Source organism: Schistocerca cancellata, chromosome 6 (genome assembly GCF_023864275.1).
Source record: "Schistocerca cancellata isolate TAMUIC-IGC-003103 chromosome 6, iqSchCanc2.1, whole genome shotgun sequence".
NCBI lineage: Eukaryota > Metazoa > Arthropoda > Insecta > Orthoptera > Acrididae > Schistocerca > Schistocerca cancellata.
Genome location: NC_064631.1, coordinates 212,906,715 through 212,933,199, shown reverse-complemented (window position 1 = coordinate 212,933,199; position 26,485 = coordinate 212,906,715). Strand labels below are relative to the sequence as shown.

Below are 26,485 nucleotides of genomic sequence, written 5' to 3'. Positions count from 1 at the left end.
ATAGGTGTTAGTTTCATGTTAGTTTTGATAAGAGCAACCCTGTCACTGATCTGTTCACAGTAACACTCTCTCTCTACCCTACCTTGCCGGCCGCGGTGGTCTAGCGGTTCTGGCGCTGCAGTCCGGAACCGCGGGACTGCTACGGTCGCAGGTTCGAATCCTGCCTCGGGCATGGGTGTGTGTGATGTCCTTAGGTTAGTTAGGTTTAAGTAGTTCTAAGTTCTAGGGGACTTATGACCTAAGATGTTGAGTCCCATAGTGCTCAGAGCCATTTGAACCATCTACCCTACCTTCCTATTCGTAACGAGTCTTACTCCCGTTATACCATTTTCTGCTGCTGTTCATATTATCCTATACTCGTCTGACCAGAAATCCTTGTCTTCTTTCCGTTTCACTTCACTGACCCCTACTATGTTTACACTAAACCTTTCCAGATCCCTTTTCAGATTTCTAGCTTCCATACCACATCAAGTTTCTGACATTCCACGCCCCGACTCGTAGAACGTTATCCTTTCGTTGGTTATTCAGTGTTTTTCTCATGGTCACCTTCATCTTTCACTCCCTTCCCGTGGATCCGAATGGGCGTCTATTCCGCAATCTTTTGCCAATGGAAAGACCATCATGACACTTTTTCAATTAGAGGCCACATGTCCTGTGAATCCACGTTATGTACCTTTAATGCAGTGGTTTCCATGTCTTCTGCATCCTCATGCCGTTGATTATCGCTGGTTCTTCTGCCTTTAGGGGCAGTTTCCCACATCAAGGACAAAAGAGTGCCCTGAATCTCTGTCCACTCATCCGCCCTCTTTGACAAGGCAATTGGCAGAATGAGGGTGACTTCTTATGCCGGAAGTCTTCGGCCGCGAATGCTGACTATTATAAATGATAATTTTAGGATAAAAGCAATTAAGTAATGTCCACAGGACATTAGTGAAAGAAAAGTCACCTTTCCTGTGGATAGACAAGTCTTTTCCTGTTTTTCATTTTTTCTCTCATCTTTCAAATGATGGACAAGTTAAGCTTATGTGGCTTGTATATTCTCGGACAAAGAATGGTGTATATAGCTTTTGATGAAAGTTGTTCAACTTGAGTGCTGGCACTATCGCAAGCAATAGTTTAAGAGACTGGTAAAGCTTGTCAAAAATTATCTCTAACCATGAACTGTCCCACAATAATATTATTGAAACGTTCAAGTAGGAGGAGCTTTCGCAGAGAATTAAAAACTCAAAATTAATTGATCAGGCAACTCAAGATCAAACTGATCAGTATGAAAGAAATGGAGCTCCGTTTTGGTAAGGTTATTTTCCAAAGTATATTTCCTTGCCGAGAGAAATCTTCAGTTAAGAGGCGGCCATGAAATGTTGGGAAATACTATTAATGAAAACTTTTTGGGGCAAGTAGATTTAATAGCCAATTTCTATCCCATATTAAGTGTCCATATTAAACGTGTGACTAAAACTGGAAGACTGGTTACTTACGTAAGTAAGGACACACAAAATTAAATTATTAACGCAGTATCTGATGAGATACTGGACTGTATCGAGATTTAAGTCAGATGGAATAATTAATCGCTGTTGTAAGAGTGGTAGATATGTTTTCCAAACAAGATGCAATTTAAGAATATTTTTTTGGTTCTTTTGAAGCGAGTGACATTACTGGAAAAGGTTTTACAGAACTGTTATTTCAGATACTACATAACCTTGGCATACCGCTTACAGATTGTAGTAGATAATCTTACGGCAACGGGAGCAACATGAGGGGCAAGAAGAGTGGTTCAAATGGTTCAAATGGCTGTGAGCACTATGGAAGTCATCAGTCCCCTAGAACTTAGAACTACTTAAGCCTAACTAACCTAAGGACATCACACACATCCATGCCCGAGGCAGGATTCGAACCTGCGACCACAGCGGTCGCGCGGTTCCAAACTGAAGCACCTAGAGCCGCTCGGCCACACCGGCCGGCAAGAAGAGTGGTACTTAAGTTCGTATATTCTAAGAAAATCTAAGAGCTCGTTATATCCTTTGCTATTCTCACAGCTCGAATTTGGTTCTTAGGATGCAGTTATTTCATCTATAACCGCGCAACATTTTTCTCACGTAGCTCAAAGATTATTCATATTCCGCTGTGTGGTACAAAATGGGAGTCTAGGACTGATAGTGTTTGGGATGTAAGATTTGAGCTTAATAACATAAGACGTAACATTAACAGAGATGAAAAACATACGCGAAAAATGATACAAAGAGTTTCAGCGAAGCATCTAATCTCTTGAAAGAAATCTCAAAATTTTAGTGTTCTTTCTGTGCGTAACGTCCTTTGCCATGTCAACAGAGTCAGTAAAGCAGTGTAGCAAGAAGGTATGTAATTAGACACTACAGTGGAATTAATAAAATCAACACGTAATGTTATGTAGGAATATAGAGCAAACGATATTGAATAGACGAAGAAAGAAGCAGAGGAATCGGTTGCATCTTTAGGAAATATTGCTGAGCTCACAGAATCCAGGTCTGCACCTATTAAAAGGGAATTTTCTTAAGAAAACATAGATGAACTGATTCCAGGGGAAGAGAACCGCTTAAGGCTAAATTTCTTCTTTGCTGTGGCAGACACTGATATTATGTCTTTGAATGAAAGGTTTCAGCAGTTCAGTAACTGCTGTGGCGTGTTCAGTGTTATTTTTGATACCAAGAAATTGGCAACAAAGAAATACGATCGCAGTGGAGGATGCAGAATTCTTACAGGTCTTTGTCGAGACCCTAAAATACATTCAGGAAACATAAATTCGCATGATCTTGCAAACGAATTGGAAGTGTTGTCCCCTATCCTTCCACAAACTGCGAACACGTGTTTAGAAATACTTCTGTACATCTTCAAGGTGAATTTGCAAGACGTTTTCCCAGATGTAACAACTGCGTTAAGAATATTTTTGTGCATGCCCGTTTCGTAGTTTCTGCAGAACGTAGCTTCTGAAGATCTTTAAAAACTATCTCAGATCTTCAATGAGCAACTAGCGTCTAAGAGGCCTTGCCATAACAGCCGTGGAAAGACAGATTGTGCGTTTGCTCCACATGGGAAAACAGGTGTAGGTCTTCAGTGCTGAAAATGAAAGAAAAGTGAAGATTTAAGTGAGTAATTTCTAAAGTAACGTTTTTACAATTTAGTAGTCTTTTCCCCTTTTATTTGTCGTTAGGCAGAATCTAATAAATTAAATGCCTAATTCTGCATGATGGCGGTCGGTGAGGCCTGGCACGGAGACGGCGTTCCGAAACGTCGCAAAGGTGTTCTATAGGATTCATGTCAGCACTCTTTGGAGGACAGTCCATTACAGGGATGCTATTGGCGCATGTAAAAATTATTACTACCAAGTCAGCCGGGCTTCGCTCACCACTACTGTGAACTACTGCTAAGGTGTGGTCATCAATGATAAAGGATCACGGAAACAAAATTTAAAGACGCATATAAATACAGTTTATTCCTACGACAGCTCTCATCGGCTGCTTGTCCTTAATGTTGTTGTTGTGGTCTTCAGTCCTGAGACTGGTTTGATGCAGCTCTCCATGCTACTCTATCCTGTGCAAGCTTCTTCATCTCCCAGTACCTACTGCAACCTACATCCTTCTGTATCTGTTTAGTGTATTCATCTCTTGGTCTCCCTCTACGATTTTTACCCTCCACGCTGCCCTCCAATACTAAATTGATGATCCCTTGATGCCTCAGAACATGTTCTGCCAACCGATCCCTTCTTCTAGTCAAGTTGTGCCACAAACTCCTCTTCTCCCCAATTCTATTCAATACCTACTCATTAGTTATGTGATCTACCCATCTAATCTACAGCATTCTACTATAGCACCACATTTCGAAAGCTTCTATTCTCTTCTTGTCCAAACTAGTTGTCGTCCATGTTTCACTTCCATACATGGCTACACTCCATACAAATACTTTCAGAAACGACTTCCTGACACTAAATCAATACTCGACGTTAACAAATTTCTCTTCTTCAGAAACGCTTTCCTTGACATTGCCAGTCTACATTTTATGTCCTCTCTACTTCGACCATCATCAGTTATTTTGCTCCCCAAATAGCAAAACTCTTTTACTACTTTAAGTGTCTCATTTCCTAATCCAGTTCCCTCAGCATCACGCGACTTAAGTCGACTACATTCCATTATCCTCGTTTTGCTTTTACTGATGTTCATCTTATACCCTCCTTTCAAGACACTGTCCATTCCGTTCAACTGCTCTTCCAAGTCCTTTGCTGTCTCTGACAGAACCACAATGTCATCGGCGAACCTCAAAGTTTTTATTTCTTCTCCATGGATTTTAATACCCACTCCGAACTTTTCTTTGTTTCCTTTACTGCTTGCTCAATACACAGATTGAATTGCATCGGGGAGAGGCTACAACCCTGTCTCACTCCCTTCCCAACTACTGCTTCCCTTTCATGCCCCTCGCCTCTTATAACTGCCATCTGGTCTCTGTACAAATTGTAAATAGTCTTTTGCTCCCTGTATTTTACCCCTGCCACGTTCAGAATTTGAAGGAGAGTATCCCAGTCAACATTGTCAAAAGCTTTCTCTAAGTCTACAAATGCTAGAAACGTAGGTTTGCCTTTCCTTAATCTAGCTTCTAAGATAAGTCGTAGGGTCAGTATTGCCTCACGTGTTCCAATATTTCTACGGAATCCAAACTGATCTTCCCCGAGGTCGGCTTCTACCAGTTTTTCCATTCGTCTGTAAAGAATTCGCGTTAGTATTATGCATCCGTCACTCATTAAACTGATTGTTCGGTAATTTTCACATCTGTCAGCACCTGCTTTCTTTGGGATTGGAATTATAATATTATTCTTGAAGTCTGAGGGTATTTCGCCTGTCTCATACATCTTTCGCCTGTCTCATACATCGTCCTGAATATAGAAACAGATCAAAGTTTCACGCAGTCTAGAAACCAGCGTCGAAACAGTCAATATTAATTCTTAAAAAGTATAAATTACTAGGAAACGCTCACTCGTTACAGCCGCTGCAATATCTGTAGTAATCTATGATTTCTTCAGTTTATATGAAATACTGTAATCAAGTTCTTTAGTACATGTCAAAACCGCCATATACTTGCTTGCTGTTAAATTTATGGTTAAAGAAACACGTCATATCAAGCGTTATGACTCCATATGTACTTTTCGAGGATGATTTTGCAAGCGACATTGCAACAATGACAACTTGGGGGAGGGGGGTCCGGCTACTGGCAGGCCAGTGAAGAATCCGAAGATCCGTCAAAACACGGCGCACGGCCGTAAAATTTTTGCATAATTCTTCATCCGCAGGGTGATTTTTTCCATCGTGTACAAACCCTGGGGATTGATCGATGAGAGGAAACGGAACAAAGAAGGTCTAATGAACTAATGTCCGGAAATAAATGGTTTCATTGCTAGAGACCGTTTATTCAATCATACATATGATCAAAAGCATCCGGGCACCTGGCTGAAAATGACTCACAATTTCGTGGCGCCCTCCATCGGTAATCGTGGAATTCAATATGGTGTTGGCCCACTGTTAGCCTTGATGACAGCTTCCAATCTTGCAGGCAAACGTTCAATCAGTTGCTAGAAGATTTCTTGGGGAACGACAGCCCATTCTTCACGGAGTGCTGCACTGAGGAGACGTATCGATGGTGGTCGGTGAGGCCTGGCACGAAGTCGGCGTTCCGAAACATCGCAAAGATGTTCTATAGGATTCATGACAGGACTCTGTGCAGGACAGTCCATTACAGCGATGTTATTGCTGTGTAACCACTCTGCCACAAGCCATGCATTATTAACAGGTGCTCGATCGTGATGAAAGATGCAATCGCCATCACGGAATTGCTCTTCAACAGTGGGGAGCAAGAAGGTGCTTAAAATATCAATGTAGGCCTGTCCTGTGATATTGCCACGCAGAACAACAAGGGGTGCAAGCCACTACATGAAAAATATTACCACACTATAACACCACAGCCTCCGAATTTTACGGTTGGCACTACAAACGCTGGCACATGACGTTTACCGGGCATTCGCCATACCCACACCCTGCTATCAGATCGCCACATTGTATACCGTGATTCGTCACTCCACACAACGTTTTTCCACAGTTCAATCGTCCAATGTTTAGGCTCCTTACACCAAACGAGGCGTCGTTTGGCATTTACCGGCGTGAAGTGTGTCTTATGAGCAGCCGCTCGACCATGAAATTCAAGTTTTATCACCTCCCGCGTTACTGTCATAGTGCTTGCAGTAGATCCTGATGCAGTTTGGAATTCCCGTGTGATGATCTGGATAATCTGCCTATTACACATTAAGATCCTCTTGAACTGTCGGCAGTCTCTGTGAGTCATCAGACGAGGTCGGCCTGTACGTTTTGTGCTGTGCGTGTCCCTTCACGTTTCCACTTCACCATCACATCGGAAACAGTGGATGTTTAGGAATGTGGAAATCTCGCGTGCAGACTGAGCCGTGTTAAAAATTGCTGTTTTGAAGAGCGCGCCGCAGCGCGTAGTGTGAAGCAGTCGCCCTCCGTTCTGGCGGTGGCACCGCTGTGGCAATCGCAACTTTGGTGTCTCCCTCTGGTGGGAAGGGGAAAGGTTGCCTGTTGACGTGCATTTGAGGGGCGCTGTGAGCTCGCCAATCAGTCAGTCAGTGAATCAGTCTGGGTCACTCTGGGTGAGTCTCTCGTCCCCAGCTTGCTAGTCTGTCTCTCGTCCGCATTTGTGAAGCAGTTAGTGTCTGTCTGTCATTCGGAGTGCTAGTATGTCTTTCGGTCGGATTAACCTTTAAAGCTGGACAAATGAGTTTTTACTCCGCCAGTAAGAGAACTCAGCGAATGGTCGCCCGGTCGGGGCTTAGTTCCTGCATCTGAGTCTGCGCGAGTCTGCTCGAGTTTGCTCAGGCATGGTCGTTGGCGGTTGGATCGATCGGCTGGTCGCTCGCGCACTGAGACACGAGATGACTTGTCCGCCTTGAGCGTCGGCGCATGTGAGGTCGCCACGTGAGTCCAGTGGGCCGCGCCGTATAGCGAGGGGTAGTGGCTTCGCGGTCGACACGAGAGCAACAGGAGTCAACCCACGACATCCCTCTGGCCGGCGCGAGCTGCGACGCAGTGAGACGGGAGATCGGCGCGCCTTCCTGCGTCTGTTGAAGCGGCTGGCAGCGGACGGTTCGGGAGAGCGATTTGGGGGTGCTGCGCCAGGTCTTCTCCATAAATCGGTTTGTTAGAAGTTAAGTGATTGGTGATATGTTGTTTCATTTACTTGTAAATTCTGCTTGTTTTTTGGTGAGGTCTCCAGCCGCTTTGTTTTGGGGTCATCCCACCATTCATCTCCGTTTGCCTACCTGCAGGAAGATGGTTATTTATGAATTGGGTGGCCCGTTTTTTTCCCCTTGTGGAGTAAGGGTGGGTTAGAGCAACCTGCGGTTCGGGTTGTTCGGTAATCTCCCTATCAATCTGCCGTACGTTAGTAGCTGCCTCTGTCATGTTTGTCGGATTCGGTGTGTTAATGAATTTATTGCTTGGAGTATAACGGCCTAATTCCTGAAATATGTTCTGATCTTGCCTATCATCTTGAGAGGCTGTATATGTGTACTGTAGAGCATGTTAACTCGTTTGGCCAACCTTGTATAATTTTATACAAGATTGCACTTCATGGGCTTTTATTTAAATGGTCATTTTAGTATATAAAGTTGCCACCCTTCCACCGTAATATTTTTCTTAGAATTTAAAATCAAGTTGCAACTTCGGTGGCAATTTAAAATTTTAATTTTAGTGTTTTGTACCTTTTCCATCCCTCCTACGGGGTGCATAGTTTATGTGCTTGCGTGAATTGTTAAAACTTTTAGCTTAAAGTAATCTGGTGTGTTGCAGATTTGCACCAGTGTAGTCTTTCAGAGGTTGTTGTGAGCGGTCGTGATTATGGCCGTGTCAAAAGGGAGCGGCAAGGTTCTCAGCCCGAAAGCTCATACAGTCAAAAATTTGTTCTTTCTGCCTCTGAATAAATTGTAACTTGATATTTAGAGCATGCTTTCTGATTATAATTTTAAATCTGTTCTTAAAAAAAAAAACGCTTATAGGACTAAAATTCCCATTTGTTAAAAGCAATTTGATTATGATTCCATCAGTTATTCCCTGGCAACTACTTCCACGCTCACATAGTGTGGTTAAATGTGTTAATGTTCTTGATGAATCGCTCTAAATAAAATAATTTTTTAAGAATATTCTTTGAAAAGAAATACACGGTTCACAGACGTATGACACAAGTGACACTCAATCACCTGACCACGTTCGAAGTCCGTTAGTTCCGAAGAGCGCCACATTCTGATCTCTCACGATGTCTAATGACTACTGAGGTGGTTTATATGGAGTACCTGACAGTAGGTGACAGCACAATGCACCGAATTTGAAAAACGTATGTTTTTGGGGGTGCCCGGTTACTTTTGATCACATAGTGCACATTGTTACAGAGACTGCGGTACCATGCAGCCACAGGTACAGTATGTGTTTAAAATGGTTTCTATGTGCCTTAACACATACATCTACGAGCCGTAGTACATTCTGTCCCACACGTTCACGTCGACCAGGCTGCAGCTGAACAGTGTCAAAAGGTTTGTGATTGGATTCAGGATTTCCTAGAAGAAAGAACACAACATGTCATTCTTAACGGTTCAAAATCTGCAGATGTAGAGGTAATTTCGGGAGTACCGCAAGGAAGCGTGATAGGACCTTTATTGTTTACAATATACATAAATGACTTAGTTGACAACATCGGTAGCTCCGTGAGGCTATTTGCAGATGACACGGTTGTCTACAAGAAAGTAGCAACATCAGAAGACTCGTACGTACTCCAGGAAGACCTGCAGAGGATTAATGCATGGTGCGACAGCTGGCAGCTTTCCCTAAACGTAGATAAATGTAATATAATGCGCATTCATAGGGGCAGAAATCCATTCCAGTACGATTATGCCATAGGTGGTAAATCATTGGAAGCGGTAACGACCGTAAAATACTTAGGAGTTACTATCCGGAGCGATCTGAAGTGGAATGATCACATAAAACAAATAGTGGGAAAAGCAGGCGCCAGGTTGAGATTCATAGGAAGAATTCTAAGAAAATGTGACTCATCGACGAAAGAAGTAGCTTTCAAAACGCTTGTTCGTCCGATTCTTGAGTATTGCTCATCAGTATGGGACCCTTACCAGGTTGGATTAATAGAAGAGATAGACATGATCCAGCGAAAAGCAGCGCGATTCGTCATGGAGACATTTAGTCAGCGCGAGAGCGTTACGGAGATGCTGAACAAGCTCCAGTGGCGGACACTTCAAGAAAGGCGTTACGCAATACGGAGAGGTTTATTATCGAAATTACGAGAGAGCACATTCCGGGAAGAGATGGGCAACATATTACTACCGCCCACATATATCTCGCGTAATGATCACAACGAAAAGATCCGAGAAATTAGAGCAAATACGGAGACTTACAAGCAGTCGTTCTTCCCACGCACAATTCGTGAATGGAACAGGGAAGGGGGGATCAGATAGTGGTACAATAAGTACCCTCCGCCACACACCGTAAGGTGGTTCGCGGAGTATAGATGTAGATGTAGATGTAGAAAAGCGGCATGAATACACCGCTCCGTTGTCTCCACATCTGGAATGGACGCTGCATACACGATATTTTTGAGATGGCCCCATAACCAGAAATCGCACGTGGTGAGATCCGGTGAATGAGCAGGCCATGCAGCTGGACGCCTCCTCCGATCCATCGACCAGGGAAGACACGATTAAGATGTTAAGACGCGTCGGGATGTTAACCGCAGAGTGGACTTGAGCATCACCTTGTAGCAGCCACATAACTCTTCGAATCATTAATGGCACTTCTTCCAGCAGGAGAGGGAAATTCACGTGCAAGGAAAACTGGTCCCAAAATACGATCGCCAGTTATCCCGACCCACACATTTCGGATACACCAATGCTGATGATTCGCTGTCACCGTCTGTGGGGGTTCTGCATACTATTCCACAGATGACTGCTACAAAAGCTGAAGATACAGTACCACTCCGAATAAAGGGGGCCTCATTTGTGAATAGGATGGGTGACACATATCTTGGGATTGTGGTTGCCTGGTGAAGAAACCAGTGACAAAACTGCTACGATGTAGAAAGTCCGCCGCTAGTAAGCCCTGCACACGCCGTAAGTGATACGGGTGGTAACTGTCATTGAGAATGTTCCACACCGTCGTCTGGGTTAGCCTGTAGTGACGGGCCAACTGCCTGGCACTGACACGGCTGTTGTCTTCCACAGTGTTAATCACGTTTTCCTCCAGGTCGGATACGTTCCTTATGATTTCCTGCTTCCTGAAACGACCTTGTCTGAAACAAAGGGAGAAGCACTGTTGCAAACATTGAATGCTGCGGTTGCTGTCAGCGGGGATAGGTCTTATGAAACAACCTAACTGCCCGTCGCCCGTTGCCATTTGCCTTTCCGTAAGCAAACAACCTGTTGGCAAGCTCTCGATTCGAATACGCAACTATTGTGCACAACGCTGTATCACATCCACCTCAAGGTGAGTCAGCAAGAGAAGTGAATCGAACACAACATTACCAATTACTATGACAGGAGAGGACGCTAGGGCATGACGTATGAGGAACAGTACCACCCTCTAGGAGGAAACCATGCATACCGTATTTGTGCCTGCACGATACAGCGCGTATTAGACCGGAGTCTTTTTAACAATGTATGATTGAACCATGCACTTCCGGACACAAGTTCTCTAGACATTTTTTGTTTCGTATCCTCTCACCTATCAATTCCTAGTTTGTACATGGCGGAAAAATTCACCATGTACAGGAATGGCTCTTTTTCAGTGAAAATAAGCTCGCATAGTGATGAAATTTTGTTCCACATATCCCACAGTCATTAAAATAGTGAAGCATCGGTGTGGTAGTATTCGGGTTTAGGTATTCGTGGTGTAACACTTTGCATTTCCATCTGTGTATTTCGAGCCAGACGGAAACCCCCCCACCACCTCTCCGAGCTCAGCCCAGCCGCTGTTAAATCCCGAGCGATGAGGAAGCCGTCCGACTCTTGAGGGCAGTGTTATATGAGGCTGGGACGTTTATTAACTCATCGGAAGCCACTGACACTCGGCCGCGCAGTCAATGGGAGCGCAGGCTACTTTGCGCCCTGATGCCATTGATCCCCCTTTCACGCTAGTTCTTCAGGCCCTTATTAAAAGAACGCGCGCGCCCCAGAAAATATTCCGATATGAAATCGGTTGTAAGACGGTCTCAGCGCTTCCGGACATAATACCAACGCAAACAAGCGGGAAAATGTCGCGAAATGAGTTTCTCCCCTCGCCGCCCTTCCCGGTTATCGCACCCTATGTTGACACCGGTCATTGATTTAACACCGCGCTGCGCCGCCGAGCGGGTCCCGCTTCTTCCTCCCCTGTGTCTCTGCCTCAGAGTATCCGTTGAACGCGCCCTGCTTTCTGGCCTACTTTCGAGCCTTTCGAAATGTGTAGACAAGTTTGAAAGTTGGGAAACGCGAAATAAGTGACGACAAATAACATCATTTCACATTCCCGCAAAAGCTTAAGCGACGCATCGAAGATCTTACGCACCATTTCACCCATCGCTTGCCAGTGTTTACTGTGCGAAACCGGCTGTTTATGTCGGCTGTCTAACTTACCAGTGGTGTGATAGCGAAACTACGACGTTTACTGGTAGTTACTGACCACTAGTGGCTCCGTCCAGTGCTCGATGTATACAACATGCATTTCCCATCTTTGCTGACTTTAAGATCATCTCTGTAGCTCACGCTTCTCGTGGGTGCCGAAGTCTTTAAGTTGCTTCTCGTTTATGACAATACCGCGCAGAGAACGTCAACGGTATTGCATTGGTGCTACAGTAATCATTTTATTTATTTTCAGTGTCAATGAATCATTAATTATTACAGGATTTGTCGACATTGTTCTTGGAGACAAAAGTCCTCGTAAGATGTACGAAATACTCAAGAACTATGTGCGGACTATAGAAAAATATACAACATGTACAAGAACCAAGAGAGAGTTACAGGAATGCTATATGTTTGTCGGTCTGTATATAATTTTAGCGGTTTTTATTAGACAAAATAGTAATGTGGTATAATAAGGGTTTTTCTATTGCCTCAGATATACTCCGAACTACAAAACGAGAGGCATAACGTGTTCCTATGAATGTTGACAGCAACCTGTCACAGTTTGAATGCTATTGGACTGATGATGGATCAGAAAATGGTACCAGAATGGAAACGTGTGTTATGAAAACATCTATTAGGCAAAATACTGTCTGCACGATATAGTCTCTGTTCTCCTTCCGCTTTGCTAACAAAAGAAATTTTGCTGTAGTCTCTGTTCTCCTTCCTCTTTTCTAACAAATGAAATTTTGCTGGTGACTACACTCTCGTAGTACTCTTCTTTCCGTTGTTTCCCCCGTCTTCAATAACAGTGCAGACTTTTTATAATCTTGTTCAACCTCATATAGTTACTGTCCGCCGTTAAACAATTGTATATATTTCTACTGTTTTTTTCTTTCATGAAATCCTTTACATCAAATTGAATGGTTCAAATGGCTCTGAGCACTATGGAACTTAACATCTGAAGTCATCAGTCCCCTAGAACGTAGAACTACTTAAACTTAACTAACCTAAGGATATCACACACATCCATGCCCAAGGCAGGATTCGAACCTGTGACCGTAGCAGTCGCGCGGTTCCGGACTGAAGCGCCTAGAACCGCTCGGCCACCACGGCCGGCATAAAATTAACTCAGCTTCTTATCCAGTCTGTCTCATCTTTATTGATCCTTATCCACAGTCTCAGAGTACTTCATACACGTTGTGTCTGACAAAAAGCTCGCTGACAGCCATCGTCATTACACAAAATACCTTAATTTTAACTTCTGCTCTTACAGTATTTTTTTCTACACTCTTCTTCACAAATCACACATGGCTTTAAAATATTTCTTCCTTCATCATCATTATCTGAACCCTTCCTGTAACGTTCGTCCTTGTCTCAGTCCATCCTCTCTCTATCAACTCCCTTCTCCCTACCTCGATTTCAAAGTACGGGTATTGAATTTGACGTAACGGTGTAGTAGCTGATTACATATATTTAATACATGTTACAAAAATGAAATTACAAACATTTACAAAAATGAAATTACAAACATTTACCAAAACATCAGAGAAAATGCACCTGACGTTCCTTAAGAGACACACACTGCATAGCCCACGATGTCGGTGTGAACTAGTAACTTCATTTTGGACGACATTAATCAACATTCTCTCATACGACAACGTTTTTCGTTTCGAAATGTGATGCGTCAGCGCTGCATATGATGGTAGCCGATGCGTGGATCCTGATATGAGACACACTGTGTGTGTGGTTTAAGGGACCCTCACTCGTTCAATAATATTGTCAAACCGTCAATATATTCACCGCCTGAAGGCGCATATTGACGTATTGTCAATTCTACAAATGCTGATGAGAAGTATTGATGGACACCAAAATATTTTCAGTATTGTCTATACATACTGAGCATGTGAGGTCAAGTATTGATGATTTGACAATATTCACCTTTCAGATGTTACCACAGCTTCATTAACCAGCCACATGGCGCTAGTGTGCAGTCACTAGTCACTGCAGTGTTTGTGTTTTCAGGCCATTCGCGTTTGGCTTTGTTTCTCAGTTCCATCAAAATTTGCCTTTCACAAAATGAGTCAGCCAATGATGGTGCAATTTATAATTTTACCAACAAAATAAATCCTAAAAAATTGAGCCTATGAAGAATGGTCGAAAATTTATCAGACGTATTTGATAATGCAAAATTAGAAAATACAAAAAAAAAAAACGAAAAAGTTCGTCGAGAACAAAATTCAGAAAAGAATTTTAAAAATGGAAGACAGTAAGGGCTCCGGATCTGAGCTTCAGATGTATACATACTGAAGTGCTGGACTTACAGGGCGCTACATTTTCTGATTGACACCGAGAACTCCGTGGCCCCATCAGTTTCATTGGAAGTGGTAATGTAGTAGCAATTTCTGACGGCAAATGTAACAGCTACACCAAATGTAGCGGGAAGAGGTAGAAGGCACCGTATTAAGACTTGTCCGAGCTTTGTGAGTGATTTATTGTTTCCAACTACTGTGCCGTGTTCCCCTGTGTCACCAGGTCCTGCAATGCTGAGGACACCACCTCACCGACCCATCAAGTGCTCTGCTAATGTGTCAGCCTTGTATGGTCGGGGTGATACGGTGATGTCAGGACTACGCCAGCAGCAGACTCAGCAGTCTTGGTCCTGAGCTGCCTCAGCGCCACCCACTGACAACTGTAAGGTGGCCCACACTGTGCGAACTCGCTGGCATGGCTTGGGTTGCAGCAACAACAAGCACCCGCAATCCACAGCTGAATATGGGCTCCTTACCCTGCATGTCTCCAGTGCATGTTGGGGGCCAGGACAACTGCCCATAATAGCCAGCCATGGAGTGGCCCACCGCTGGCTGGCTTCGGACCCCACGTCAGCCTCAGAAGGTTGTACCAGCAACTCGCCGTGGACTGGAATGCTGGCATCCCATCTGCTGTTGCATGTATCCGATGGTGTAACACACTCCACCATCCAGGACAGTAGCCACACTTGAATGCTTTATTAGTGAACCAGCACCTATTTCTATGTGGCTGTGCACCTCTGTTTTGCTAAAAGCGGTGCTCCATATCGCGTATTCATAACTCATAGGTTGGCCAGTGGGCCTCTTCTGCCTGTAACTTGCGCCATGCAAACTGCTGCATGTACTTTTTCGGGCAGTTTACTCCTCTGTGACCTCTGTTTTACTTTGCAACTGCTGGAGAGCGTAACTCACTGTAAACAGGCTCACACCTGGCTGTAACTTGTGTGCTCGGAATTATTGCACCAAAACTGACTTTTCCTATCCCAAAAGGTAGTGCCACTACAGTAAGCTACATTAAATCAAAGCTTTACATCATAGCATTTGTTTATTTTATTGCAAATAATGGCAATATTTTGAGTAAGCTTTAGATTACTTCTTTGTTACAAGACGACATTATCTTGCCAGAAGCTTTCTACTTATTATTTGCGGCAGTACTCGTATTCAGAAATCGCTCCGTTTGCAATTACGTCGTTGCCTGGCTGTTTGAGATCACACAATACTTTTTTGGTGTCCTAATTTGACCTGGTCCTCTTTCTTCTGGTTGTATTGCTGTGTATGCATCCTGCCACCCACCTGAAGGACACATTTCCTTATTTGAATGCCAATCTTAGGAATAAAGTTTACAGACAGCAGGTAAAAAGCCATAAAATGTTTTGCATATAATAAATTCAGTATACTAACACCCAAGTATGGATAAGTTCAAGAAAAATGAAACTGAAATGGAAAATTTAGAAATGCAATAGATTCTGTCATCCTGTATAGCAAATCAAAAGTCAGTGTGTAATTTCTTAAACACTACAATACTTCACATATTAATATATTTTGACAGAAAAAGAACTGATGAAGATTTACCCAATGTGGGGGAAAAAATACACATCTTTTTGTACATTATAGTTTGATACAAATTACATTTCTTTGCTTTCAATATATTATTTAGATGTAATCAAACAATATAAAATAGTAGCTTGAAATATTTTTTATGTTTTAGAAATAAAAGAATTAAAATTAATTTAAGGAACTCGTTTACTGATAGGTCCATAACACATCAAACTGAGATATTTGTACAAAACCAATAATTTTACATTTAATGGAAACGAATTATATGGTATTTTTTTATTTGCCTAAGACAGATAAAATTCTAGTAAAAAAATTACAACATATTGTAACTGCCAGAATGCTGTTATAAATGTAACATTTGATTTTTCTCTACTGAAAAAGGAATTTCAAAATATTTTTTTTCAAAAACCTAGAAATGTGAGAATACAAAGTAGTATAAATAATTTCTCAACAGATCACTCAAAGGAATTCAACTGGTATCACTGGAATAGTGATGAGACAAGAAAAGCAGTTGAAGTGGTACAGAAAGGTTCTATAGATGTTTTCTTAACATTGATATCAAGTTTCTTGTCCGCAGTTATATCAATAGTAAGGTACCTTCTTTGAAACAACAAAAATTGAAAATGTATCAGATAGAATTTTTGTACTCCTGATTTATTTCAGTGTGAACTTTACTACAGCTCATCTGGATGAGCTGCAGCATGCACACTGGAGTAGGGAATAAATGACTGTTTGCATAGCAGTGACTTATGCAGTTACTGGTCCAGTTTTATATGCTACTGAATCTGATTATTTGAAACTCGATGAGCTAGCTGTTCATGTTTGTAATCAGAACATACTTCAGAAAATAAAAAATAAATATCTTAATCTTAAGGTGGTAGAAATATTCTCTGTTGGTTCCAGCCAACATTTTGAACAAAATAACTTTCAGCGAATATGATCATAGTCCTGTGATAAAGTTAATGAAACACTAGGTCCAGCAGAGGAGGTAAAAACACATGCTGAGAAGTTACAGCAGCATTGGAGTGATATCAGAACTCTTCCATGCTCAAATGGCTCTGAGCACTATGGGACTTAACATCTGAGGTCATCAGTCCCCTACCTAACCTAAGGACATCACACACATCCATGCCTGAGGCAGGATTCGAACCTGCAACCATAGCGGTCGTGTGGTTCCAGACTGGAGCATCTAGAACCACTTGGCCACACTGGCCAGCCTTCTTCCATGCTCACATCAAGACCAAGACCACAGTATGTATATATATATATATATATATATATATATATATATACATATATATATATACATACTTCAGAAAATAAAAAATAAATATCTTAATCTTAAGGTGGTAGAAATATTCTCTGTTGGTTCCAGCCAACATTTTGAACAAAATAACTTATAATAATAACTTATATATATATATATATATATATATATATATAGGGTGAGTCACCTAACGTTACCGCTGGATATATTTCGTAAACCACATCAAATACTGACGAATCGATTCCACAGACCGAACATGAGGAGAGGGGCTAGTGTAATTGGTTAATACAAACCATAAAAAATGCACGGAAGTATGTTTTTTAACACAAACCTACGTTTTTTTTAAATGGAACCCCGTTAGTTTTGTTAGCACATCTGAACATATAAACAAATACGTAATCAGTGCCGTTTTGCTGCATTGTAAAATGTTAATTACATCCGAAGATATTGTAACCTAAAGTTGACGCTTGAGTACCACTCCTCCGCTGTTCGATCGTGTGTATCGGAGAGCACCGAATTACTTAGGGATCCAACGAGAACGGTGATGGACCTTAGGTAGAGAAGAGACTGGAACAGCACATTACGTCCACATGCTAACACCTATTTATTGGTTTTTTTCACTGACGCACGTGTACATTACCATGAGGGGTGAGGTACACGTACACACGTGGTTTCCGTTTTCAATTACGGAGTGGAATAGAGTCTGTCCCGACATATCAGGCCAATAGATGTTCAATGTGGTGGCCATCATTTGCTGCACACAACTGCAATCTCTGGCGTAATGAATGTCGTACACGCCGCAGTACATCTGGTGTAATGTCGCCGCAGGCTGCCACAATACGTTGTTTCATATCCTCTGGGGTTGTAGGCACATCACGGTACACATTCTCCTTTAACGCACCCCACAGAAAGAAGTCCAGAGGTGTAAGATCAGGAGAACGGGCTGGCCAATTTATGCGTCCTCCACGTCCTATGAAACGCCCGTCGAACGTGTACCTCACCCCTCATGGTAATGTACATGTGCGTCAGTGAAAAAGACCAATAAAAAGGTGTTAGCATGTGGACGTAATGTGCTGTTCCAGTCTCTTCTGTACCTAAGGTCCATCACTGTTCCCTTTGGATCCCTAAGTAATTCGGAGCTCTCCGATACACACGATCGAACAGCGGAGGAGTGGTACTCAAGCGTCAACTTTATGTTACAATATCTCCGGATGTAATTAACATTTTACAAGGCAACAAACGGCACTGATTACGTATTTGTTTATATGTTCAGACGTGCTAACAAAACTAACGGGGTTCCATTTAAAAAAACGTAGGTTTGTGTTAAAAAACATACTTCAGTGCATTTTTTTATGGTTTGTATTAACCAATTACACTAGCCCCTCTCCTCACGTTCGGTCTGTGGAATCGATTCGTCAGTATTTGATGTGGTTTACGAAATATATCCAGCGGTAATGTTAGGTGACTCACCAAAAAAAAAAAAATGGTTCAAATGGCTCTGAGCACTATGGGACTCAACATCTTAGGTCATAAGTCCCGTAGAACTTAGAACTACTTAAACCTAACTAACCTAAGGACATCACACACACCCATGCCCGAGGCAGGATTCGAACCTGCGACCGTAGCAGTCCAGCGGTTCCGGACTGCAGCGCCAGAACCGCTAGGCCACCGCGGCCGGCGGTGACTCACCCTATATATATATATATATATATATATATATATATATATAAACACTGGTCTTCATGCTTGATGTGAATACTGCAAGTTTCTATTTGTGCTGAAGAACCCAACAGATATTAAAAGACATTCAAATACATGTGCACTGTCTTCGAATTTCTCAGTTATTCCTTTAACACTACTGTCTTTTTCAGGTAACAAATGAATACATGTAGCTTCATCAAATATTAGCTGTATGTTGTTTGTATCCAGGTCAGTCAATATAAAAAAAAGGTTACTGTAGTGTTTAATTTTCTTGTTGATACTTCATTTTCACTTATAATAATGTTACATCCGCAACAATGACATGACCCAAATACAGAATTTCTGTCTTTACTATTGAAGGCAATAAGGTAATTTTCTAGCAATACATTTTCTTTTTTATTACACTATTGTCTGTATGTGAACTTTCATACCAAAACAAATTCTGGATAGCATTTGCTTATGTAAAGGTATTTCATAGTCAGGAATGCAATTTCATTTTTTGGAACAATGTATTAGCTTTATTAAAGTGAAATCAATGGTTACATAAATGTTGCATACATTTATGTAGTATTTAAGGACACAGCTTCTAACAATAACACACACTTCCGATATGAATAATTAAATACTGTAGCAGAGGAAGTAAGTGAGATCAATGATACCCGATTTGTTGAGGCACTTAAATTGTAAATGGGGTATGTTATTTTACAGGAATTCAGGGTTAGATTAAAATTACTTTTTTTGGTAACCTCCGAATTTGTTTAGCAAGTTGTACATACTAGGTGTGATTCTTAATCACAAATTTTCAGTGTGGAGTGGATACTGCAATGTTAATACAAAGTTGTACCTTAAAATAATTATTGTAAATAAATACATTACAATATTCTGAGTGAATTTTAGGTTACTTCATAATTAAAAAATAATATTATCTTGCCAGGGAACTTTCCTCTCATTAGCAAAATAGCTAGCAAATTTGTCTCTAATATTCTTCACTACAGTATTTTCATTCTCATATCATCCCCTTCGCAGCTGCAGAATATCTTTGCTCGCTCACTTGATTGGCCCCTTTTGTGATACAGCCCATTGTGTAGTCTTCTGCTTCTACCTTTCCATGCAGGTAGCTAGTTGGATTTTCCTGTATTATGTAATTGTACATAAGACAACATGCCATTGTAATCATACTCACTTTTGGTGGCTCCAAATTAATGTCTCTTTGGAATATCCCAAATTTTGAAACTAGTATTCCAAAAGTATATTCTACTATTGTTTGTGCTCTTGAGAGTCTGTAATTAAAAACACATTTCATGTTGTTTTGTCCATTCATACGGTATGGCTTCATGAAATATGTTTGTATTGTAAATGCACCATCTATTACAACCCAAAACCGAAATTTTTCTGCACTGTCTATGGTGAAATCACGGTCAGGAATATTTAAGGCCCCACTCTCAAGTAGATCCCAAAATTTGGTGTGTCGAATGGCACCACCATAGGAAATTTTTCCATTAAACCAAACATCAACAGACGGAAATCTGTAGTGAGCGTCCACAACAGGTATCAACCTGACATTAAAAGAGCCCTTGCAGTTATTGTAAACAGAACCCGAGTTCATAGCTTTTTTGAATTATTATGTGTGTACCATCTGTGGAAATTCCACATGCTTTCAAAATCATGAGCAACATCCCTCCATTTGTCTGCTGTTTTTGGTAACTGAAATAAAATTAGTACTTAGTATAACAACATTTGTTAGTGACATTCGTTTATTGTTTATTTCTTCAGGTATCTGAAAGAGATGAAAAGACAGATTTTTGGAATTTATGTCATCGATTGTATCATTATAATCATCATTCAGGGCATCATCAATGTCATTACATGGTAAATCAATGAATAGGTTGAGAAGCCATAAAACTAAACGTAATATACTCAACAAGGCATATAGCTTCTTCACAAAATAGGAAACAGAGGAAACAAAAGTCAAAGTGAGGAGCTCAAAATATTTTTTTTTTAATTTAATAGAAAATGAAAACTGCCAAGCTTAGGAATATTGATTTCAGACAACAGCTTAAGCTAAAGACCGAAAAAGTGTTTTATAAACTATAAAGAAAGTTCACAAAACATGTTCTGAAATCTAAGATCTGTATATTGAATTGTAGTCTCCACTGTTGAAGGAACACTAGAATTACATAACTATTACATACATTTATGAAATGTTTGAAGACAGTTGCAAACATTAACTCAAACAATAGAACATACTATCAATAGACGTAATTAAATAAATACTGCCGTAGCCTAGATGCTGTAGCTGTAGGGTACTGAAAAACAGTTTGCTGAATTACTTAAAGTGACAACAGGATAAAGTGTTTTACAGAATTCTGAGTAAAATTATAATTCTCTGTTTTCAGTCAGTCTTCATGCACGTTTAGCATTAGTGCATGTGCAGTGGCACTTAATCAAAAATTTGCAGTGTGAAGAAGATGCAGTTGTCCAGCTACAAAACAATAAGGAAAAGTGCTTCTGCTTCAAAAATATGCTGTGTAGATGTAATGAGCTAGACTGTGATATTAGACCCAACCCCCATTAAATATTGATTGGGCTGACGAACATCTGTAGTGTATTCATAGGCCTAAGTTAAATTCAAAGGTATCAATTGGATTAAGAGTTGCTGAAACCTATTAATGTGAATTCCAAACAAAGACTGTAGTAACAGAAATATATGTAAGAATCTGCCATCATATAAACTAAAATTGCAATGTAAATTCATAACATGAATTTCCGTATTGGACAAACCTCTGAAAAGTATTTTGGTGCTCGAAAAATGCAATTCTGTAGCTAGGTATAAGCGTCAAATTATTACAGAATGTAAACAAGGAATGGTATTTATTATCTGAATATATTCTTGTAGAACGGTATAATTGCTTCACAGTTTTTCATAACAATTTCGCTAATTTTGTTTGCTGACACTACAGCACTAAATTTCAAACACTTAAATTACCTGCTTGTCGCTAGAAATGTCTAAGTTATTCCCAGTCTCTCTTCAACTGGAACTGCTTCCCTCATTAAAGTATTTTGATTCACTATCTTAGCTCGTATCAACTTTGATAACCTGTCATACGATAAAGGAATCATCCGAAAATAGTTCACTGAATCTTTCGGCTCCGTTATTCTGATGTGAGTTAGTAAATTCACACCAATCGCCCCTTTATTTCAACCACTCTCTGACTCATTATCTCTTTTTCGATGTTTTCTGTTGCTCGCAAGCTATAGCTAATATAATTGCAGCACACCCATTCTTCTGGGCATTCGACATTATATCCTAGTGAAATCGCATTGCTAACTGACAGTTTTGTCAACGCTATTGATGCTGTGAGATCGGTTCAACATATCGATGGTTTGACAAACTAATATTGTCAATACATACTGAACGTGTGCAGGCCCCCTTAGTGGAATGTCACTCTTCTGTACGTGGCAGGTGCTGTGAAGCGATGTGGACACACGGTAGTCTGCTAGAGAACGTAACAAGCTTAGCGCTCCTGTCCGCAATGTACTCCGTTCTGATCTCGTTTGATGGCTGTTAGCTTGCACAGGATACCGCCTCGCTCTTCAGTCCGAGAAAGATGTTCGCTGTAAGTGAGAGATCTATCCATTGTGGCTCTCAGTTCTTTAGGGTGAATTTTATCATGGACACGTTCACTACTGAACTAAAGCTACAGCTTGTGAACTACTGTCACTTCCCCATTTTCCTATTTCGGTACACAATGGTAGACGGGAAGAACTATTGTTGGTAAGCGTCTATGCGAGCTCTAATCTGTCTGTTTTTACCTTCGCTATGTTTTCATGAGACTCACATAGAAGGAACCACACTGATGCACAACCCCTCTCTTATCTGCCACTGGAGTTGAGTGAGCATGATGCTTTCGCTCTCGCTAAACGAATTTCTTTCAATCCTTTCTGCTATGTGTCCCACAGAGATGAGCAATATTGAAATATCGGTGGTGCAAGGGTTGTGTAAGCTGCTTCCTTGGTGGGTGGACTACATTTCCTGAGCATCTTTTTAATAAGTCTCAGTCTGGCGTTTGGCTTTCCTGCGTTTAATTTTATGCGGTCGATCGCAAGGCTGTTGCGTATATGGAATCAGTGGCTTCAGTTTTTTTGTCATGTCAGAATGAAGTCTTAATTTTTTAAAGTAGTTTTCTAAAGCAGTAAGTTTGTTCGTCGGTGGCTCTTCAGTTGCTTCCAACCATCTATGAACCAAATTTTCCTGAAAGACTTTTCCATAAAGTCATTAACATTACTGTTTAGTAAATTGTACCTTTTATCTCTTATCTCAGCGAGGAACTCAGTTTATATACATCGACATTCGAACTCCATAAACGACTGTGAAGTATATGGCAAACGGTACTACACATTGTACCACGGATTAGGATATCTCCCTGTTCCAATCACTTACGAAGCGCCGGAGCAATGATTGATTAAAATCCTGTGTGTGTGCATTAATTAGTCTAGCCTCATCTTTGTGGTACCCACGTGACCGATATTTTTTTAGAGTATTCTTGTATGTTCGTAGATTCCTTAGTGTCTTTTAAAACTTTGTAGTTAGGTCTTCGCAGTATAGTTGCCGTCTGTCTTCACGTGTGCCCTAGTTCATGTTTCCCCACAGTGACTCTCTACAGTGAGCCAAACAAACATGTGACCAAACGTACTACCCTTCTTTGTATACGAGGGCAGTCTGTTAAGGTTGGTAAATTTTTATGAAAGAACTCATCATTTTTGTTGCGCCTTCATAGTTCGTAAGATTGATTATTCCAAGGACGTTGTAAAGAAATTCAATAATGTACAGCGTACTGTTCATTGTTGATAGCCGTCTGAAACGCTCAGTGCGTCAAGTGCAGTTTCAAATGGAGAAAACATTTTCGTGCTGTTATTAATCATTTTGATTTGGAGGGTTGCATTTCCGTATAAACCAAAACAGAACTCTGCACCATCATTGATAAAATCCATGATATGGTAATGCAAGACCGCCGAATAAAAATTCGTGAGATTGTTGAGACTGTAGCCATCTCAACTGAACGAGTGCTTAATATCTTACACGGAGAACTGGCTATTAAGAGGCTACATGCTTGGTGGGCACGACAGTTACTCACGATCGACCAAAAGCGCATCAGGCATAACATTTCAGCACAATATCTGGCGATCTTTAATCGCCGATTTGTGCCTGTTGATGAAACCTCGGTTCATCATTACACAACAGAGACAAAACTGCAGTCAAAACAAGGGAGAATGGCAAACGAAACTGCACCGGAGAATGCAAAGACCATTTTGTCAGCTGGTAAGGTGACGACCACTGGTTTTGAGGATTCCCATGGAATAATTCTCATACATTACTTGGAAAAAGGTTGAACCATAATCTTCCCTATTATGCTTCATTTTTGGATCGTTTGAAGCTTACATTTGCTAAAGAAAAAATTGTTGGCGTGCGAAAATGTGCTCTTTCACCAATATAACTCACCATTCCACCCATCAGCAATAACAGTGGCGAAAGTGCATAAACTGGGGTTTAAACTGGTTCCTCATCCATCCTGTTCACCACACATAGCTTCAAGTGACTTCTTCCTCTTTACTAACTTGAAGCATTGTCTTGCTGGAAAGAAATTTTCATCAGATGAGGAAGTGATAGTTGCAGTCAACAAGTATTTTGCAGAGTTTGCCAGAACCTATTTTTCCAATAGTACGAATAGCAGGAGGATCGCTGGACCAACTTTATATCCCTCAAAGGAAACTATGTTGAGAATTAAAATGAACTGTTCACGAAACAAACATTTATTTCTTACTTTCTTATCAGACTCATCAACCAACCTTCGTACGTTCAAATACGCTGCGAATTTTATTTCGTAGGGGCCCCTCACACTAGGGCAATGCTCTAGCATGGGTCGCACAAGTTTCTGGTAGTCTGTCTCCTTTGTAGGCTGATATCATCTTCCCACTATTTTACTAATGAACTGAAGCCCTCCATTGTTTTACCTACGAATGGGCCCCTGTGAATATTCCACTTCATATCACTACAGATTGCTACAACCCAGTATTCCATTTGTAAGTAGTAGATACCGAAGTAATAGGAGACTACGGTTTGGTGTTTTGTGACTTGTACAATTTTACATTTCTAATCTTTGCTCCAAGTTGTAAAGTTATCAAGACCTGGGTTAATATTTGGGCAACTTTCTTCAGACAGTACCTCATAGTAGATAATCATATTATCTGCAACGAGTTTGAGATTGTTAATACCATGAGCCAGGTAGTTAATACACAACATGAACACAAGCTTCCCAGCACTCTTACCAGGAGTATGCATGAAAATACTTTTAGTTCTTTCGATGACTCGTCATCCGAGACAGCATTCTGGTATCATGTGAAACGCTTTTCGGAAGTCACGAAATACTGCATCTACCTAACAGACTTGATCCATCGCTCACAGCCGGCCGGGGTGGCCGAGCGGTTCTAGGCGCTACAGTCTGGAACCACGCGACTGCTACGGTCGCAGGTTCGAATCCTGCCTCGGGCATGGATGTGTGTGATGTCCATAGGTTAGTTAGGTTTAATTAGTTCTAAGTTATAGAGGACTGATGACCTCAGAAGTTAAGCCCCATAGTGCTCAGAACCATTTGAACCATTGCTCACAGGAGGTCAGAGAGAAAAGCGCAGGTTGATATCTACGTGACAGAGGTTTCCGGAATCAGTTGTGCTTGGAACGTAAAGGATAATTCTGTTCGTGATACCTCATTATGTCTGAACTAAAAATATGCTCTAACATTTTACCGCAAATGGTTGTAGGTAGTTTTGTGGATCGTTACTGTTACTCCTCTTGTAGACGGAAATGATCTTCCAATCACTTTACAATGCTTTTTGTTCTATAGGTCTACTGTGTTTCTGGTTAAAAGAGATCGTACTTCGACAGCCAATTCCGCATAGAATCCCTCGTTACTCAATAGTTACATAAGTTGGTCTATATTAAGACTATTCAATTTCTTAATAACGATATCCAATAGTTTAACAGGAGAGAATACCTGGCGATATCCGTTACGTTCCTCTTCTTTGCGCTGCAACACACAGACAGATAGAAGACTGCTAACGTACAAGACCGGTGCAATACGTCTGTATGGCGTTGTCCAGAGCCTCGCCGGAAGCAGTTCCCCACGTGAACGATTTTGGCAGCGATTCTTTTCAACGGCACCTGGAAAAAGAGCTTTCCGCTTCGCTCGCCAATGGACTGTCCCTTCCCTCCCTCCCCTCTACCGCTGCCGGGCTAATTAACGGTTTAACCTCGTGCCGCTGCATTCAACCGAGCACCGAACAAAACATCAAAACCTGATACGTCTATTGAAATTTTTAATGAATTTTTATCGTCACAGAAGTATTCACGTTAATTCTTGCTCACCCGACAGCGCCGGCGGGGGTTGCCGGAGTCCAGATGAATGTCGTGGTCGTGATTGGTTCTTTCCCTGCCCGACATGGCGCGCCGACAGAAAATGATTGCAGCCTATTGTCACCAGCTCAAGCGTTAAATCACGGAGAGGCACTTATGAAGAGCACCCCGACACCATAGGAAGTCCGCTGAAAACCCGTGAGATCTGAAGATGCTGCAGTCTGCAAATATCGCATCTTGCCACTTGCTGCCGCTACCCTTGTAATAATACAGGGTGTACATAAAGTTTGGAAACACTTTCAATTACTTATTGCACAAGAACTAAACACTGTACAGATGTCATACATATCGCACTTTGAAGAGAAACTCTGAAAGTTGTCTTTCTTTTTCTTTTCTTTCTTTTTTTTACGAACATTCGATATGCGAACCATGAGTGACGCGGCAGAAGTCAATACTATAATCGAATTCTTGCCATACTCGCCGCAACATAGCATCGTTGACTGTGACAGTCGCTTCCCGTATTCTCTCCCGGAGCTCTGCTACATCACGTG

General features: G+C 41.4%; 1 protein-coding gene across 1 annotated transcript in view; it reads right to left on the bottom strand.

Annotated features, from left to right (window-relative positions):
- LOC126088254 (retinal homeobox protein Rx2-like) overlaps nucleotides 1-26,021 on the bottom strand; it is a 263,361-nt gene extending 237,340 nt beyond the window's left edge. Inside the window, exon 1 of the mRNA XM_049906384.1 lies at nucleotides 25,947-26,021. Coding sequence (XP_049762341.1) covers nucleotides 25,947-26,021 — 75 coding nt within the window. The remainder of the gene's footprint in view (nucleotides 1-25,946) is intronic.
- Between the last annotated feature and the right edge of the window lie 464 nt (nucleotides 26,022-26,485).